Genomic DNA, 15,773 nt, shown 5'->3' with positions numbered 1-15,773 from the left:
AAGGCGTGGGCATAGTGAAGCCTCGGGTAGAGAGGAAGACAGGCGCGAGCTTGAGAGCGGGAGGGTGGGGGAAGGAGAAGCTGGCCCCCTCCCGCCGAACCCTGGGGCGTTGTCATTCCGAAGATGCGAGTGCCCTGACCCTGAGCCCCGCAGCCGCACCAGTGGAAGTAAACCCTGAGGTCTCAAACTCTCCCACCCCTGCCAGGACCGCTCCTCCGGCCTCTGCTGGTTCTCTTCCCTCACCCTTCAGAGCGGACCCGGCCTTTCACAGGACGTAGAGACACTGCTTGATTTATTTCACTCAACCCTGAGGCATGCTTTGAGCCAGCGCCCTCCCTCCTCCCACGCCGGGGCCGCCGAGCAACGTTTGCAGAGGACTGGGGTTGGAGAAGGGTGATCCCCGTATGGCGGGGACAGTGGGTGTCTGCAGATGTTGACAGCAACGAGTGGACTCAGGTTGCTCTGGGCTGGTACCGACGCCATCCCACAGCCCCCAATTCTCGAGAGGGACAAGAGGCAACAGAGTCCTAAAGGAGGGAACTAGCAGCTGACGCGCCCCTGGGCAAACCCACGAAGCATCTCAGAGGCCACACGTCCGCAGCGAGGGGAAAGAGGGTTTCTCGCCTCACGCCACAAGCGTGGGCCGCCAGGGATGTGGCTCCCGCGTTAGCTTGAGCGTGTAGCTGCGCAGGCGCGGGCAGTGCGTGCGGAAGGCGTGCAGCACGGAGGGTCGCACCACGCAGAAGCAGTGCACTTCGCGCAGGCCCGCGCAGCGCTCTGCCAGCTCCTCCAGCGCGGCGTCCAGCTCGGCAGAGGCGGCAGCGCGCACCTCGAGCGCGCGCAAGGTTGCGGCGTAGTGGCGCGCTGCGAAGCGCACCGGGCCTACGGTGTCCCCAGAGAGGCTGAGGCGCAGCGCAGCCACGGGCACAGCAGGCTGCAGGACGCGCGTCACGCTCTCGGCAGGCAGAGCCGGCTCCAGCTCCAGCTCTACGGCCAGTCCAGGGTGGCGGCGGCTCAGCTCGGCCCAGGCTTCGTTAGGCAGGGGCGGCGCGCGTGCGTCTTCGGGACATGCGCACCGCAGGGCCAGGAGCTCAAAAGGTGCGCGGTCTGGCGCCGCCAGTGCCTCAAGCGCGGTGCGCGATAGGCTGGCCAGGTGCAGGCCGAGGGCGCGCAGGCAGGGGCAGGCCTCTAGTAGCTCCAGCACGGAGCCTGGCCCCACGCTGCCCACCAGCGTACTGTTATTCAGGAAGAGGCTGCAGAGCTCCGGGCAGCCGTGTGCCACCTGCAGCACCAGCGCGTCGTCCAGTGTGAAGGGCAGGCGCCGCAGGTCGAGGTGGCGCAGCGCGCGGGCGGCCCTACAGAGGGCGTGCACGGCGTCCAGGACGTCGCGGCCCGAGTCGAAGAGCCGCTTTTCTCCGCGGCACTCCAGACACAGGCCTCGCAGCTCGGGGTTACGGCCAGCCAGTGCAGTCAGCAACTCTATGGCCGCCAGGCGGCTCGGCTCCCTGGACGGCAGAAATTCCAGACGTAGATTCTGAACGTGGTCCAGGCAAGCGGACAGATACTGCGGCTGCATGCCTTCTAGCTCACAGTCGCAACTTGGAGGTAGAGTGGTGGAGAAAAGGCATCAGCCGGCCGAGTCCCCGCGACCTGGAGAGAGGCCTCTAACCCACCCCTCAGCCTGGGTTCCAGCTACCATCCCCATTTCCTGCCCCCTCCCCACATACCTCCCTGTCCCGACCATGCCTGGTCGCTCCAAGGTGATGCTAGAAGGGAACTCCCATCCTATCCCTTTAGAAGACTTCAGATGCATCTGCCGCTGGTTGAAACCTTGCCACGGAGAGCCAATGATATTTTAAGAACAGGGCTTTCTCAGCGGTCTTTAAGGAGGCGTGGCGTGGCCTCTGGATTGCCAGGTTCACATTTGCCTCTGCTACTTCTCAGCCGAGTAAGGAAGTGATTAAATCTCTCTGCCTCAATTTGCTATCCGTGCAACGGAGATAATAATACCACCTATCTACCACATAAAGTTTTAGTGAGGATTAAATAAATTAATATGTGTAAGGCACTTAGAACAATGGTTGGTACACAGTAGGCAGCCAATAAATGTTAGAAATTATTACACTTTTTTGGGGGGGGCGTGCATGTGGAATCTTAGTTCCCTGACCAGGGATCGAACTCATGCTCCGTGAATTGTAAGCGCCCAGTCTTAACCACTGGACCGCTGGAAGTCCTGATCACGCTTTTTAATATGGGGAGAGTCACTATCTCCCCGTGGGAGGGGGAGGAGCCTGCTCACCTGATGTTCGTGTTGTGCCACACAGTGCTGCAGGTGGCAGCGGCAGCCCAAGTTCTGCAAACCCTCGCGGCAGCGGCGCGGTCCCGCAGGGGCAGGTGACGGAAAATGAGTGCCAGCACCTCCTCCGGCAGTTGTTCTCCAGGCTCCGCCATGGCCGGGCGCGGGGTGGGGGTTCCGCTGCAGGAAGGTCAAAGTGTTGAGGGAAACACCTGGAGACTACGTGTAGAAATGCTTGTAGCCCAGGAGCTGCTATGTAATTTGCAGAGCCCAGTGCAAAATGAAAATGTGGGTCTCTTTGTTCAAAACGTTATTAAGGGTTTCAAGACAGCGACAGCAGAGCATTTAACCAAGTTATTAAACCAAGCCTGGGGCCCTGTGCACTGCACAGGTCTCAGACCCATGAAGTCTGCCCTGGATGCCGAGGATCTCTGATTCTCCTTTAAACTACGTTCTCACTTGCTGAGCAAATCCACGTTTTATGCTATATTAGAAGGAACTCAACCACGACCGGTGCACCACGTTGATAAAGCAGAATACCGGATTTGGGATGATGCTATAGGATCTTTCTTCTAGTTACCAAAGTTTTCTCTGAGCAAGTTGGAAGGCGGATGCACAGGCTCTGACTCCAGACAACCACGTCCTCCCTCCAGCTCAGAGGGCCCCTCTTGCCTCCCCCTGCCTCCCTCTACTACACGCTTACAGCCTCCAGATGGCCCAGACTAGTCTCACAGGGGTCACTGAACTGCTTCCCCTCCCAATTTCGACCCTAAGTACTAGGGAAGGACTAAGCCCAAGCACCGAGGACCATTGAAATGAGGCATTCTCAAAGGGCGCGGGGCATCAGAATCACTTGGACAGTTGTTCACACTACAGATTCCACGGCCCCACCTACTAAGTTAGGCTCTCCGAAAAGAGTAGGGCCCAGGAATCTGAATTTCAACAAGCGCCGGTGGATTCTACAGGTCCGAAGTTGAGAAACCCGGTCCTAGCCCCCGCCAGTCACTAGAAAGTAACGATAGGGTTAATAGGGCGGGAGCATTAGGGAAAATTTTTAATTGGCAGAGACCACAAGCCAATCAGAAAGCAGGGACGCGGGTGGGGCACAACCGAATCCGCCCAGAGAAGGGAGGCTCTTTCCTCCACCTCTCAGGGGGAGGTGTCCTGAGTGCTTCCAAGAAAAGGCCGGCGGGGCGGAGAAAGTCTTGGGTTTCTGGGGCCTGAGGAACCCTGGGTTCAAGTTCCGATCCTGAACCCCGAGCAGCCCAGGCTCCCGTTGGGCGGCTTAGGTTCAGCTGGAATTCGGCAGACCCACCTCAGAGCGCGGTCTTTGTTGGAAAGTGTGCGTCCTCTTTGAAGTTGCCAATTTTAGTTTAAGGTGCTTAAAGGTTTTCGTACCCAACGTTTCACGCCACTGGCCAGTTTTCTATTTTCTAGGCTAACGGTCCCTGCTGGAATTTGCGCCTCGCGTGTCCTGGGGCTTCTGATACCCTCCGCCAGGCCTGAACTTGGGACCCACCGGCACCCCGTTCAGAGTGTCAGGGAGTATCAGAGATCTTCCAGCTCTACCACACAGAAGGCACCAGAAACGTCTGGTCCTCAGGGGGCGCCTCCTTGTTGATCCATCCGTTGCCCGCTGGAGGAAGAGGAGCAGCTCTCACCCTGGGGCCCTCCGGCCTCGTAAGAACCACAAGTCCTCGAAGTCCCTTGCCGCGGGCGGTTCTTCCTGCTGTCTAACCTCAGGCGCCAGTTTCTTACCTGCTCAGCGGACCAGGTGGGTTTTGCCCAGAGACTGGGGACTGGCGGCGGAGGACAGTGGTGGGAAGGAACCGCGGGGAGCCCGAGGGGCGGGACGCCGGGACAGACGGGGCGGCTCTGACTGGGGCGCCGCCCCTGCGCTCCGCGCACACCCGGAAGCAGCGCGAATCCAGTGGAGCTGGGCGGGCGTGGGAGTCCAGGACGGGCAGAGGCGGCCAGGTTAGTGCAGGGGGTGGGTGGGCTTCCGGGTGCCGGCAGGAGCCGAGGTGGATCCTGGCTCAGAAGCATGGGCGCGGCGCGGTTGTCATCCGCGGCTGCTCGGGTCAGGTGGTGGTGGTGGCCTGTTGGGCTGTTTCCGTGGGAGGCGGGAGAGAGGGAACTGACTGGTCCCCGAAAGTTCCTTGTCCCAGTTAGGGGATTTCAAGGGGCAGCAGGGCCCTGTGGGTGAGAGGACGGGGTGGGGCTGTTTCAGAACAGATATTTGAGCAGAAACCGTTTGCCCTCAGAGCAGAACTCCAGAACGAGGGAGGCCGGGGAGACCCCCTCGAGAGCTCGGGAGCGGCCCAGCTGAGTAGGATGCTGGGATTCTCAGCCTGTCAGTCCTTGAGGGGCCACGCCCGACAACAGGCCGTCACCGTCCACCCGGCCAGAGGTGGGGCTAACCGGGGACTGTTAGGCGGTGTTAATAGAACGCTGCACCGGCTGGCTCCCGGTCGTAGGGGCATATTTTCTTACGTCGGTACCCAGCTAAGAGTTCTCAGCTCAGCTAAGAGTTCCTAGAACCCAGCCCGGCCCCGCCCGCAGAGAGGCGGACTCCGGGTGGGTGGGGCGCGGGGCTTCCCGAGGAGGGCCTTCTTTGGAAGGACACATAGAAACCCTTCGGGTTCCCAAGGGCCCGAAGCGAGCCAAGGGCCCCGGCCGGTTCTCAAACGTTATCCGGCCTTCTCGACCTCTAGCCCGGCAGGCCTGTTTGACTTCTCCCATTTGTCCAGTCGTAGTGAGTGTGAGGGAGCTTCCCCCCTCCTCCAGGTTTTCAATGTCCCGCAGGTAGGCCTGCTGGGGAGACAACGGCCCGGTCCCACCCCTACTTACCCACCCCTTGGGGCGGGACTGCATCTACGGGGTTTATATAAAGTAGAATATTGCTAAATACAGTGAAAATAAAAATCACGCCAAGTCTCCCCCTTCCCCAACAGAGGTAAACAATGGTAACTTCCTGTTAATTTCCAGACTATGGTTTTGGGTAAATACACAAGTATTAATATGTTTTCTACCAAAAGATTATGGGGGCGGTGCTAAAAAGGTACATCCCTGTGCTCAGAAGCAGGGTAGGGTTATCAAGTATCATTTTTCTTGCCAGGTCTGGGTGATGCTGGAGCGCCCCTGCCCAGGTACTGTCCCAGCTTTGGCTCTCACGTTAGGGTCTGGGGGCAGATCTGAAACACAGAATAAACAGAAATGATTTAGCTCGCATAATGGAAAAGTCCAAGATGGGACATAGTGTGGTTAGGAGTGCACTTCTTCATCTATTGGCTCTGTAGCCTCCTGTGCCAGTTTCATTCTCAGTCAGGCTCTTCCCAAGCAGTGGCAGAGGAGAACTACCCTACCTTCTAGCTCAGCTTCAAGATAGGAAGGAAAACTTTAGCCTCTTTCCTATTGATCCAGCCAAATTTGCAGGTTGATTCTGATTGGTCCAACTTGAATCCTATGCCCAACTCTGAACAAATCATTTCAGGAAGGCGAATGGAATATGCAGATTGGCTAGGCCTGTTTCACTTGCCCAGGCCTGGAGCTAGGGAGTGGAGTTAGCCCTTCCAACAGGCATGTGGATTGAGAAAAGGGAAGAGGGAAGGCCCCAGAGGTCAGTCAGGATTGCGGGAGGGAATCTGGGCAGGTGCAAACTACAGGTGTCCTTTGAAGTGAAGCCTGGAGATATAGTAGGAATTCAGGTCAGAAAACCAAAGTGGGGGCTGTGGTCCCACAGGGATCCTGGGGGCTCAAATTTAAGCTGAGGGCATACCATACCAGCACATGGGTCTGGTTGTGCTGTGGGCCATTGGCACCATCCAGGATGAGGATGTCTCCAGTCAGCTTTGAAAAGAGAGACACCCTGGCCTGAGGAGGGAGCAGAACTTCTTTGCTTCTACTGCATCATTGTCCCTCTCCTCTTCCATCCCTGTGACCCTGGGCTCTTTCTCTGAGAAGACAATGGAGAGACAGTCCTCACTGAAAACCTTGGCTGGGCTGGGCTGGTTTGGGCTGGGCTGTGCAGAGCCAGAAGCACAAGGGGCTGCCTGTAGGATGATGAACTTACCCTCATAAGTATGCCAGCTGGGTGGGGACGGCTGGATGTCAGCTGAGAGGACAGCTCGGCCACGTGGGACTGGACAGTTGTCTCCAGAGCTGGGTTGAGGGTGATCTGAATGCCTATCTCTGTCCCCAGGAGGCAAGATGGCGGCTGGGCCAAATGGGCTCGAGGAGTGGGTGGGCAGTGCCTACCTATTTGTGGAGTCCTTGCTGGACGAGGTGGTCTTGTCGGATGCCTACGCTCACCCACAGCAGAAAGTGGCGGTGTACAGGGCTCTGCAGACTGCCCTGGCAGGTGCGTGAGTGGATGGGCACTTGGAGAGGAAAGGCTGGCCTGGGGACTTTTGTGGGCGGGGCCGGGAACTGAGACCTCACCTTTTCAAGTCTGTGGGCCTGTGCTTAACCACCACTTTAAGGAAAAGATTCGTTGGGGAAGGGAGGAGGACGCCTGGTTGCCTAGGGTCTGTCTTCTCTGTGTATGCATGTGTGCCCTTGGGTGTAGACTTGTGTCTCTGTATGATCTACCTATGTGTGCACTAACGTCCCCCTGCTCCATGCCCCCCACTCCCCGGATCAGCCCGCTCACTGCTGTCTACTAATCACGTCTCTCTCTTCTTTTCCTCTCACTGCAGCACTCCTTGCCCAAGACCCCCTCCCCAGTACCTACCTTTCGGGTCCCTTTTTCCCATCTTAGGGCAGAGGCCACAGGAGGTTGAAGCCGATTGGGGAATCTGGCTCTGGCCTCAGAGCGGCAAGAGCCCCTCTCCTTCCAGGGTGGGGGGAGCCACACTAGGAGGCCGAAAACCTGAGACCTCCCGCCCCTGCCCCGCCAGCCACCTACCCAGAGGGCTTGGCTGCCCAGGGCAAACGCCCCTTTCTACCCTGCAAAGTCTCTTGCACGTCCTTTTTGCCCACCCTCATTTGGGGCTTCAGGGTTGGGGATAGAGTAGCACACACTCCATCCTAGGGTGCTCCCTGTGATAGGTCCTGGCCTTTATTCTGGGTTGTTGCTGTTTGCATCCCAATTTTGCTTCCCAGCTGGGAGCTCTAGCGTATAGCCGCGCCCCTAGGTCTGGGGATGGGGAGGGTGTCTTACCTCGGGCTTCATCCCTCCTCCGGCCTTTTGGAGAATGGCCCCGCATGGGGACAGCATGCCGCCTGACTGCCCGCCTCCGCAGAGAGTGGCGGGAGCCCCGATGTGCTGCAGATGCTCAAGATCCACCGTAGCGATCCGCAGCTGATCGTGCAGTTGCGTTTCAGCGGGCGCCAGGCCTGCGGCCGCTTCCTCCGCACTTACCGCGAGGGGGCGCTGCGCGCCGCCCTGCAAGGGTGCTTGGCGGCGGAGCTGACCCTGCACTCCATGCCGCTGCAACTGGAGCTGCGCGCCGGCGCGGAGCAGCTAGACGCCTTGCTGACGGACGAGGAGCGCTGTTTGAATTGCATCTTCGCCCAGAAGGTGCGGCCGGGCTGGGGCCAGGGTGGGGTGGGGATTCGCGGCTAAGACCCCCACCGACGCAGCACTCCCCTCCCTAGCCCGACCGGCTCCGGGATGAGGAACTAACAGAGTTGGAGGATGCGCTCAGGAATCTGACGTGCGGCTCGGGGGGCCAAGGGGGCGACGGAGAGGGCGCTCTGGCCCCCTCGCAGTCTCTGGCACCCTCTCCGTCGGAGGAGAAGCCACCGCCGCTGCCGCCGTCGTCTGGCCAGACTTTTCTGTTCCACGGTCAGCCCGTAGGTGAGACTCCCGGAGAGAAGCAGAGGCAGGATACTTGGGAGGATGGAGTTTGGGGAGGGGCGAGGTCTGCGCGGGAGAGTCGCGGGGCGTAAATGGAAGGGTGTTCCAAGCTCACTCCGCTTCCCGCTCCTCCTGCAGTGAACCGGCCGCTGAGCCTGCAGGACCAACAGACGTTCGCGCGCTCAGTGGGCCTCAAGTGGCGCAAGGTGGGGCGCTCCTTGCAGCGCGGCTGTCGTGCATTGCGGGACCCGGCGCTTGACTCACTGGCCTATGAATACGAGCGCGAAGGGCTGTATGAGCAGGCCTTCCAGCTGCTGCGGCGCTTCGTGCAGGCCGAGGGCCGCCGTGCCACGCTGCAGCGCCTGGTGGAGGCGCTCGAGGAGAACGAGCTCACCAGCCTGGCAGAGGACTTGCTGGGCCTCGCGAATCCCCATGGCGGCCTGGCCTAGCCTGGGTACCAGAGAAAGGGGCGGTCGGCCAGTTGCCCAGCCAGGGTTTGGAGCACCTGGATGACTGTAGGGTCCCTTCTGCTGCTACTGCTGACCTCCTGTCCACCCACGGGACTCTGAGGCCATACTTAACAACCAGAGGTGACTTCCCTCTCCAGGAGTCAGACAAGCACCCACAATGTCTGCTGGGGTGCCACTGGGGGTTCTGTTCTAGATACTAGGATAGAGACAGAGCATATGGGTGACCTGCTGCAAGAGGTCGGCCTCACCTTTTCCCACGGCAGAAAAGGGGCTTTCAGCCAGACCTTACCTCTTCATTCATAGAACAATTCATTACTACTCATTAATTCAATATAATTCATTAAGGATCTGCTGTATCCTAGGCATCACCTTGGTTGCTGCAAATACTGTGGTGAACAAAACACAGGAATCCTGCCTGTCCCCAGTTCACACTCAGTCTGAGACTCTGAATGTTAAGAAACAGTAATAAAATACTACCAGTTTTTTGATGTGAAAAATACAAGGAGTTGTGGGAGCAACTGAGCAGGGGCCTAACCCAGGTTAGGGGTTAGGCTTCCTGGGAGAGAAATGAGTGTGAATGTTGTGGGCGGCGGAATGAGAGAAGGGCAATATTCTGGGCATGGTCAGCCTCAGGTGACGTCTTGAGGAAAGTGAGAGGAAGGGATTTTAGAACGGAAGGTTTAGAGTGGCTGGATCTAGGGGTGGGTGGATTTGCAGAGACCCATTGGTGAGTGGGGGAGGCAGATAGCATGGGGTCAAGTAAGGCAATTTACAGAGTTTGGATTTTATCTGGAGGCTAGTGAGAGGCCTTTAAAGGGTTTTGGCAGTTAAGGCTGGGAGGCTGGTGAGGATGCAGAGAGAGAGAAAAGACGGTGCCCCAGGCTGGGGCAGTTAGCAGCAGAGATGGAGGGAAGGGATGAACATTGAGTTAGGACAAAGGACAACAGGCCTGGTAACATTGAATGAGGGAGGTGGGAGAGGACTCCAGAGTTTCTGCCTTTGCCAGTTGGATGGAAGGTGGAGCTGCCTGCTGAGATGGGGCCCTGGGGGAGGTGAAGTGCTTGCTCTGTTTGGGGCAAGTTGGGCATGATGTTCCTGTAGAATATCCAGGGAGAGAGTCCAAGGATAGCTGGATCTATAGTTTTGAGTTCAGGAGAGTGTCGAGGCCTAGGATTCAGAAATGTACAGGTGGGAGCGGGTGGGGTGGCCCAGGGGGAGGTCCTGAAGGTCACCAACCAGAAAAAAGAGCAACCCAAAGAGGAAGGAGGAAAACCAGATTTGGAAGCCATCACCTGCTGTGATGGAGGCTGCAAATCTGTCAAAGCTGCGGAGTGTCCACTGGAGTCAGGGAAAAGGTTACTAGGTGGGGGCTGTTTCTGGGACATGGTGTGGACAGCCTGAAACCAGACCACAGGAGGGATGGGAGGTGAGGCAGCAGAGACAGCCGGAGGAGAGGACTCCTGAGAAGTCTGTGACCGGGAGAGTGAGGCTCAGGTCGGAGGGTTTATTTTGTAAGGGAGAATATTGGTGGGAAGAAGTCAGAAGGTGCAGTCATAGCCACTGGAAAGAGGATGGTACTGGGTAGCAGTGCTGGTTCTCACAGTCTGCCCTCAGAAACTCTGGGGCGGGGCGGGGTGGGTGTTGTCTACTCCAGGCCCCACTGCATGGCTGGGACCTGGAGGCTCTGAGTTCCAAGAAGAGAGAGGTGGCAGCCAGAGCTGGGTAAGGCCTGGGCCCTCAATCTCCAGAGCGCCTCTCTGCCCACCTGTGTCCACATCAAACCCTTTGCTCACTGGTCTACTTCAGGAGTCCCCCAAGCTAAACCAATCCCTGCCAGCCCTACCTGGCCTGCAGTGGGCCCAGGCTTGGTTATTTCTTCCTGCAGGAGGCGATGATGGCCTGGGGCACTAGGGACTAAAGAACTCAGAACTGCCTCTGGAGAGACAGACTGAAGTGCTCACCTGTGAAGTTAAAGCAGACAGGGTTGGTCCCCCTCTCCTGCATCCAAGTGGATGGATAGGGAGAAGGGCAAGGGAGGACAGGGGAAAGAGTCTTGGACTGAACTCCAGAAGATCTGGGACAGTGCTCTTACCTTCTGCCTGTACGATCCTGGGCAAGTCACTTAACTCCCTGAGGGGCAGCGTCCCCATCTGGGCATGATCAATGACAGCTGCTGCCAGGGTTGTGAGAATTGAGCACGCAGTTTTGTTGGTCCTTGTGTGCGTGGTGTGTCTGCTGGCGGGCATGGCAGAGCCAGGAGAAAGGAGGCAGCCATGTATCCGGGGCACTTTTTGGACCCTGTCTTGCGGAACCAGGGCTCCTGGAAAGCTGAGGAGAGGCACTTTCAAAGATGGCCTGGGAGGGGTCGATGCCAAGCCCTCCTGCGCTGGGGCTCCTGCCCAGCCCAGGCCCTTTCTGCTCCGGAGAGGCAGGGGTGGGGAAACTAACCAGAAAGGTTAGTGCTTCTTCCCGTCCCCTGGAAAGGCAGAATTGGGAAGTTTGAGCCTGCACGGAGACCAGAACTCACCTCTTTGAGCCTTCCCAGAGAGAGCTGACCGTGAGGATCCCTCTCAGAGATTAGTCTCCACTCGGAGACAGCGCTCCGGCAGCGCCAGGGCGGAGCTGACTGAGCTCCAGATGTCCGGGCGCACACAGCTGTAGGGTCACGTGGCAGCAGCCCTGGCCCCCCTTCCTGCCAACGTTGCATTTGGCCCAGGCCCCGTTCATGGCCGCCCTTGGGACCCCGCGCTGAGCCCCGGAGGCCCCGGCATCCGGGGCCACGCCGCTCCCAAGGGCCGAACGTGTATCAGGATCCCAAGGACCGCCGTGGTGGGTAGGGATGGGTAGAAGGGATTCGGCCTCAGCGCGGGAAGTGGGTGGGGCCGAAGCTCCGCGTCTCCCTGTTCTGTCTCTGGGGCACCGTGCTAGGCCGGAGCTGAGAGGGTGGGAGACGGCTACTAGGAGGAACTTCTTGCCCTTTCAGGGTGCCCATCCCGGTGGGGGGTCAGGGCCCAAAGTAGGAGGACAACGGAGGGGGATGAACGGCCAGCAGCCGGAGACCCCAGGCATGTGGCCTCCCGCGCCCTATCCCCGGGGAGGGCGGGGCCGGAGCCCCTGCCGGCTGTTGGCTTCCTTGTCTTGAGCCCCTGACTGAGTCTCTCCGCAGGGGCCGCGGGCGCCTGCCAGGCGGACATGAGGCGGAGGCTGCGCCTACGCGGAGAGGCGTCGCTCACGCTGCTCCTCGGCGCCGCCCTCGGCCTCCTGCTCTATGCGCAGCGCGATGGCGCGGCCCCGACGACGAACGCGCCGCGAGCTCAAGGGAGGGCGGCGCCGGGGCCCACCCCGGGGCTCCGTGTATTTCAGGCGCCGGACGCGGGCGCAGTCCCGCCGGCCTACGAAGAAGATACGCCGGAGCCGCCCACGCCCACAGGACCTTTTGACTTTGGCCGCTATCTGCGAGCCAAGGACCAGCGGCGCTTCCCTCTCCTCATTAACCAGCCGCACAAGTGCCGAGGAAATGGTGCCCCCCCCGGCGGACCCGACCTGCTCATCGCCGTCAAGTCGGTGGCTGCGGACTTCGAGCGGCGCCAAGCCGTGCGCCAGACGTGGGGTGCTGAGGGTCGCGTGCAGGGGGCGCTAGTGCGCCGGGTGTTTTTGCTGGGCGTGCCCCGGGGCGCGGGCACAGACGGGGCAGACGCGGAGGGGGCGGGCACTCGAACGCAGTGGAGCTCCCTGCTGCGTGCTGAGAGCCGTGCGTACGCGGACATTCTGCTCTGGGCCTTCGACGACACTTTCTTCAACCTAACGCTCAAGGAAATCCATTTTCTGGCCTGGGCCTCCGCCTACTGCCCCGACGTGCGCTTCGTTTTTAAGGGCGACGCCGACGTGTTTGTGCACGTGGGAAACCTGCTGGAGTTCCTGGCGCCAAGGGACCCGGAGCAGGACCTGCTTGCAGGTGACGTGATAGTGCAGGCGCGGCCAATCCGCGTGCGGGCCAGCAAGTACTACATCCCTGAGGCTGTGTACGGCCTGCCCGCCTACCCGGCCTACGCAGGCGGCGGCGGCTTCGTTCTATCGGGGGCCACGCTGCGCCGCCTGGCCGGTGCCTGCGCGCAGGTTGAGCTTTTCCCCATTGATGACGTCTTTTTGGGCATGTGTCTACAGCGCCTGCGTCTCACGCCTGAGCCTCACCCTGCTTTCCGTACCTTTGGCATCCCTCGACCTTCAGCCGCTCCGCACCTCCGCACCTTCGACCCCTGCTTTTACCGCGAGCTGGTTGTAGTGCACGGGCTCTCGGCTGCTGACATATGGCTTATGTGGCACTTGCTGCACCGGCCGCACGGGCCAGCCTGTGCGCGTCCATGGCCTGTCGCTGCGGGTCCCTTCCAGTGGGGCCCCTAGCCACCTGTCACAGCTTTAAGCCCCCCTCATTCAGGCCCAGGATGTAAGTGGGAGGTAGCTTGAAGGGTAGGTTTCCCAGGCGGATTAGTGCTGTGTATGTGGTTCTTCCCCAGAAAGGGGGATCCAGGTGTCTTCCTCCAGAAGGTCCCAGGGAGTGAAGATTGAGGTTGGTTCCTGCTGACACACCCTATTGGGAGGTGATCTGGAACCAATCTAACGGTGGCCCTTTGAGACAGCCAGGGCTGAGGTGGTGGAGAACCAGGCTCTTTGCCAAGCAGGTGAACGTGCTTGGGCCTCCTAGGAGGGATGTGGGTGGGGGTAGGGGTGGCAGAGGCTCATCGAATCTGACCATACTTCTTAGTTTGGAACCCCTAGAGTGATGCCAACAAATGCAGATCTTTCTCAAGGCTGGACCCCACAGGGATGGGTAGGAGCCTGGCCTCAGTCCTCATGGAACCGGCAGCCATTCTGCCACAACTCAATCTGAAAGTAGGTGTTTTGCTTCCTATTTGCCCCATCAAACTGCATTCTTAGCCACGTCTAGGTCCTTAGATCTGCTTTCCTGGGACCAACCCCTCCTGAGCCCTGGACTAGCTGGAACATTAGGGATGGAGGCACACAGGGACTGAGCGCATTGTCCTACTTAGTCTTCCCCCATGTCCAGCTACCCACCTACACCCACACAACTGTGCCATTCTCCCACTGGAGCCTGTGCTGCCCCCTTCAGAGGAGCCAAGGAACCTTTTTCTAAGATGACTCCTCCAGCTGTAAATTTCCCCATATTCTTCAACCACGCCCTTTCTCAAAAAACTCAACGCCTCCACGCTCATTTTAGTATAAACATACCAGCAACAGCACATGGGGAGCTGTTGCGGGGGGCATAGGTCTTTATTGGAGGAAGGGTATGGGCAGGGCATGAGGAAGGTTCCCCCATGCTAGGAGGATGGGAACAGTCCTGGCTGCCCCACAGTGGGATGTGTGAGGGTCTCTGGCCAGGCCACAGTCCACATGGGAAGACACCAATCAGTCACAAAGTCATGGGAACGCCACACAAGCCTGGCTGTGGGCCCAGGCACCACACAGGTGCCCGGGGCAGGTCCCCTGCACATTCATTGTTAAACTATACAGGATGAGGCTGTACATGAGTTAATTACAAAAGAGTCATATTTACAAAAATCTGTACACACATTTGAAAAACTCACAAAATTGTCATCTATGTATCACAAGTTGCTAGACCAAAATATTAAAAATGGGATAAAATTATACATTTCTCTTCTCAATTCTTTTCAAAAGGATTAATATTTTTAAAGCACGTATGCTACTTTCCTTAGCAAGTCCAACGAAGAGACTGAGCAGCCCAGCCCTCCATGAGCCCCAGAGGCCTTGAGCCATGAATGGGCCCGGCCAGAGGACACTGCCTGGAGCTGAGGCAGGGGGGCCAAGCCCACAGTGCAGAACAGAATGCTGAAACACAAAAAAAGGAGGAAGATGTCTTTGGCTAAAACTTTGGCATTAAAACAAAGAGGCAAACAGGATGGAAACATGCAGCCCTGCCAGCCAGGTTGGGGCAGAGTAGGGGAACAGGCAGCCTTGAAGGCTGGCTCCAAGAGGGGTGGGAACCAGGCCTGGGCACATACCTTGATGGTAGAAAGTTGTGTTTCAACCAGTTGGGTGTGCCTACTGGGCCTGGCAGGGAGCACGTGCAAGAAAGAAACAGGGAAGGGCAAGTGGGCCACCTTGGCCACAGCCAGCTCATCAAGTAACTAAAGTGGATGTAGTGCAAAAGTTGCAACCAAGTACTACGGACATGCTACCTGCTTGCCTTAAGGGTCATGTGGCAATGTTGGGCCAAAGGCAGGACCCTGTCCTTGTCTGGGTGCCTGTGTCCTCAGCCAGAGAAAGAGCCCCAAGTTTTCCCACTGTGTGGGGGACAGGGGAGACAGAACCCTGTCTCCTTACATGTTAGTCGAGAGCTCCTGGGTCCAGGTATCAAGGCTCAGGGTTTGTGATTCTCTTTGCAGTCTGTGTCCCCTGTTGGCACCAGCAGGCTGAGATTGCACAGAAGAATATCTGGGCCTCTCACCCCGTGGCAGAGCACCCAGCCTGAGCCCCACCTCAAAATATCACAACAGCCCTTCCACACTGGCAAGGTGTCCAAGAAAACCCACAGGGTGGCCTGCTGAACAGGATGCGATACACAGTTCCACGGGGCAGAGGGGCATGGGTGGTGATGTTCCTAGGGGAGTTCTGCGGTTCTCAGGTGGGCACCAGGCCTGGGGGGGCCATAAAGGGTCACCGAGGCAATGTGGTTGTTCTGCATGACCTGTTATGAGAAGAGGACAGCGAGTCAAGGGGGAGGAGTTGAAGGGATGTAAGCAGAGCAGGCAATCAGACCCACAAAAACCACCAGCGGCATCAGGCCTGGGCTGTGACTGAAGAGAAGGGACTTGAGGCAGCTCCTGTGCACAGGGGCTGGAGGTTGTGTGTGCAACCCACCTGCACACGGGCCTGGACTGACCCCTCAACACCCCCCATCTCATGCTAAGGGGGTCATCTCTGCTCCTGTGTTAGCCTGTTTCTCTGAGATATATAAACTTCATCACACCCATTTGTCCAGTCCTTCTGGAACTGCTAGAGGTCTGCTGAAGGTATGGCATCCAGATGGGAAAACAGGGGCAGCCCATTCTTCTCCCAAGCCAGTGGGGCCTCTATAGCCACTCACCCCACAGCACGTTCATTCACATGGCATTTAAAGGCCCCCAACACCCCCGGACTGAGCCCCACTTGCCCTGTGGTTCCCTTTCCT

The 15,773-nt window shown here is 58.5% G+C and overlaps 4 protein-coding genes across 11 annotated transcripts in view; 2 read left to right on the top strand and 2 right to left on the bottom strand.

Moving 5' to 3' along the window:
- Positions 1 to 263: 263 nt before the first annotated feature.
- FBXL8 (F-box and leucine rich repeat protein 8) lies at positions 264 to 4,437 on the bottom strand. Its single transcript, XM_059044951.2, is given in 3 exon segments — positions 264 to 1,598; positions 2,300 to 2,476; positions 4,055 to 4,437. Coding segments are annotated over 3 exon segments (1,458 nt in total). The 5' UTR covers positions 4,363 to 4,437; the 3' UTR covers positions 264 to 625.
- Positions 3,441 to 9,058, top strand: TRADD (TNFRSF1A associated via death domain). Of its 6 annotated transcripts, none has more exons than XM_067018294.1 (6): positions 3,458 to 3,638; positions 3,734 to 4,070; positions 6,498 to 6,656; positions 7,540 to 7,817; positions 7,895 to 8,096; positions 8,235 to 9,058. In XM_067018294.1, exons 3-6 carry the CDS (start codon positions 6,506 to 6,508, stop codon positions 8,543 to 8,545), a joined length of 942 nt encoding a protein of 313 aa, XP_066874395.1. In that variant the 5' UTR covers positions 3,458 to 3,638; positions 3,734 to 4,070; positions 6,498 to 6,505; the 3' UTR covers positions 8,546 to 9,058. The 6 variants fall into 6 exon arrangements, with proteins under 6 accessions (XP_066874394.1, XP_066874395.1, XP_066874391.1 ...); XM_067018290.1 differs by adding an exon at positions 5,415 to 5,445 and having other exon boundaries at positions 3,466 to 4,070; XM_067018289.1 differs by lacking the exons at positions 3,458 to 3,638; positions 3,734 to 4,070 and adding exons at positions 4,206 to 4,273; positions 5,415 to 5,445.
- Positions 9,059 to 11,196: 2,138 nt separating this feature from the next.
- Positions 11,197 to 14,232, top strand: B3GNT9 (UDP-GlcNAc:betaGal beta-1,3-N-acetylglucosaminyltransferase 9). Its single transcript, XM_059045994.2, has 2 exons — positions 11,197 to 11,395; positions 11,733 to 14,232. The coding sequence occupies exon 2, from the start codon at positions 11,759 to 11,761 to the stop codon at positions 12,965 to 12,967; it is 1,209 nt and encodes a 402-aa protein (XP_058901977.1). The 5' UTR covers positions 11,197 to 11,395; positions 11,733 to 11,758; the 3' UTR covers positions 12,968 to 14,232.
- Positions 13,797 to 15,773, bottom strand: part of PHAF1 (phagosome assembly factor 1) — a 30,208-nt gene continuing 28,231 nt past the window's right edge. For all 3 annotated transcript variants that reach the window (XM_067018287.1, XM_059045992.2, XM_067018288.1), the window contains exon 17: positions 13,797 to 15,290. In XM_067018287.1, coding sequence (XP_066874388.1) covers positions 15,204 to 15,290 — 87 coding nt within the window. In that variant the 3' untranslated portion in view covers positions 13,797 to 15,203. The remainder of the gene's footprint in view (positions 15,291 to 15,773) is intronic.

Source organism: Kogia breviceps, chromosome 18, assembly GCF_026419965.1.
Source record: "Kogia breviceps isolate mKogBre1 chromosome 18, mKogBre1 haplotype 1, whole genome shotgun sequence".
Taxonomy (NCBI): domain Eukaryota; kingdom Metazoa; phylum Chordata; class Mammalia; order Artiodactyla; family Physeteridae; genus Kogia; species Kogia breviceps.
This window is presented reverse-complemented; position numbering and strand designations above follow the sequence as displayed.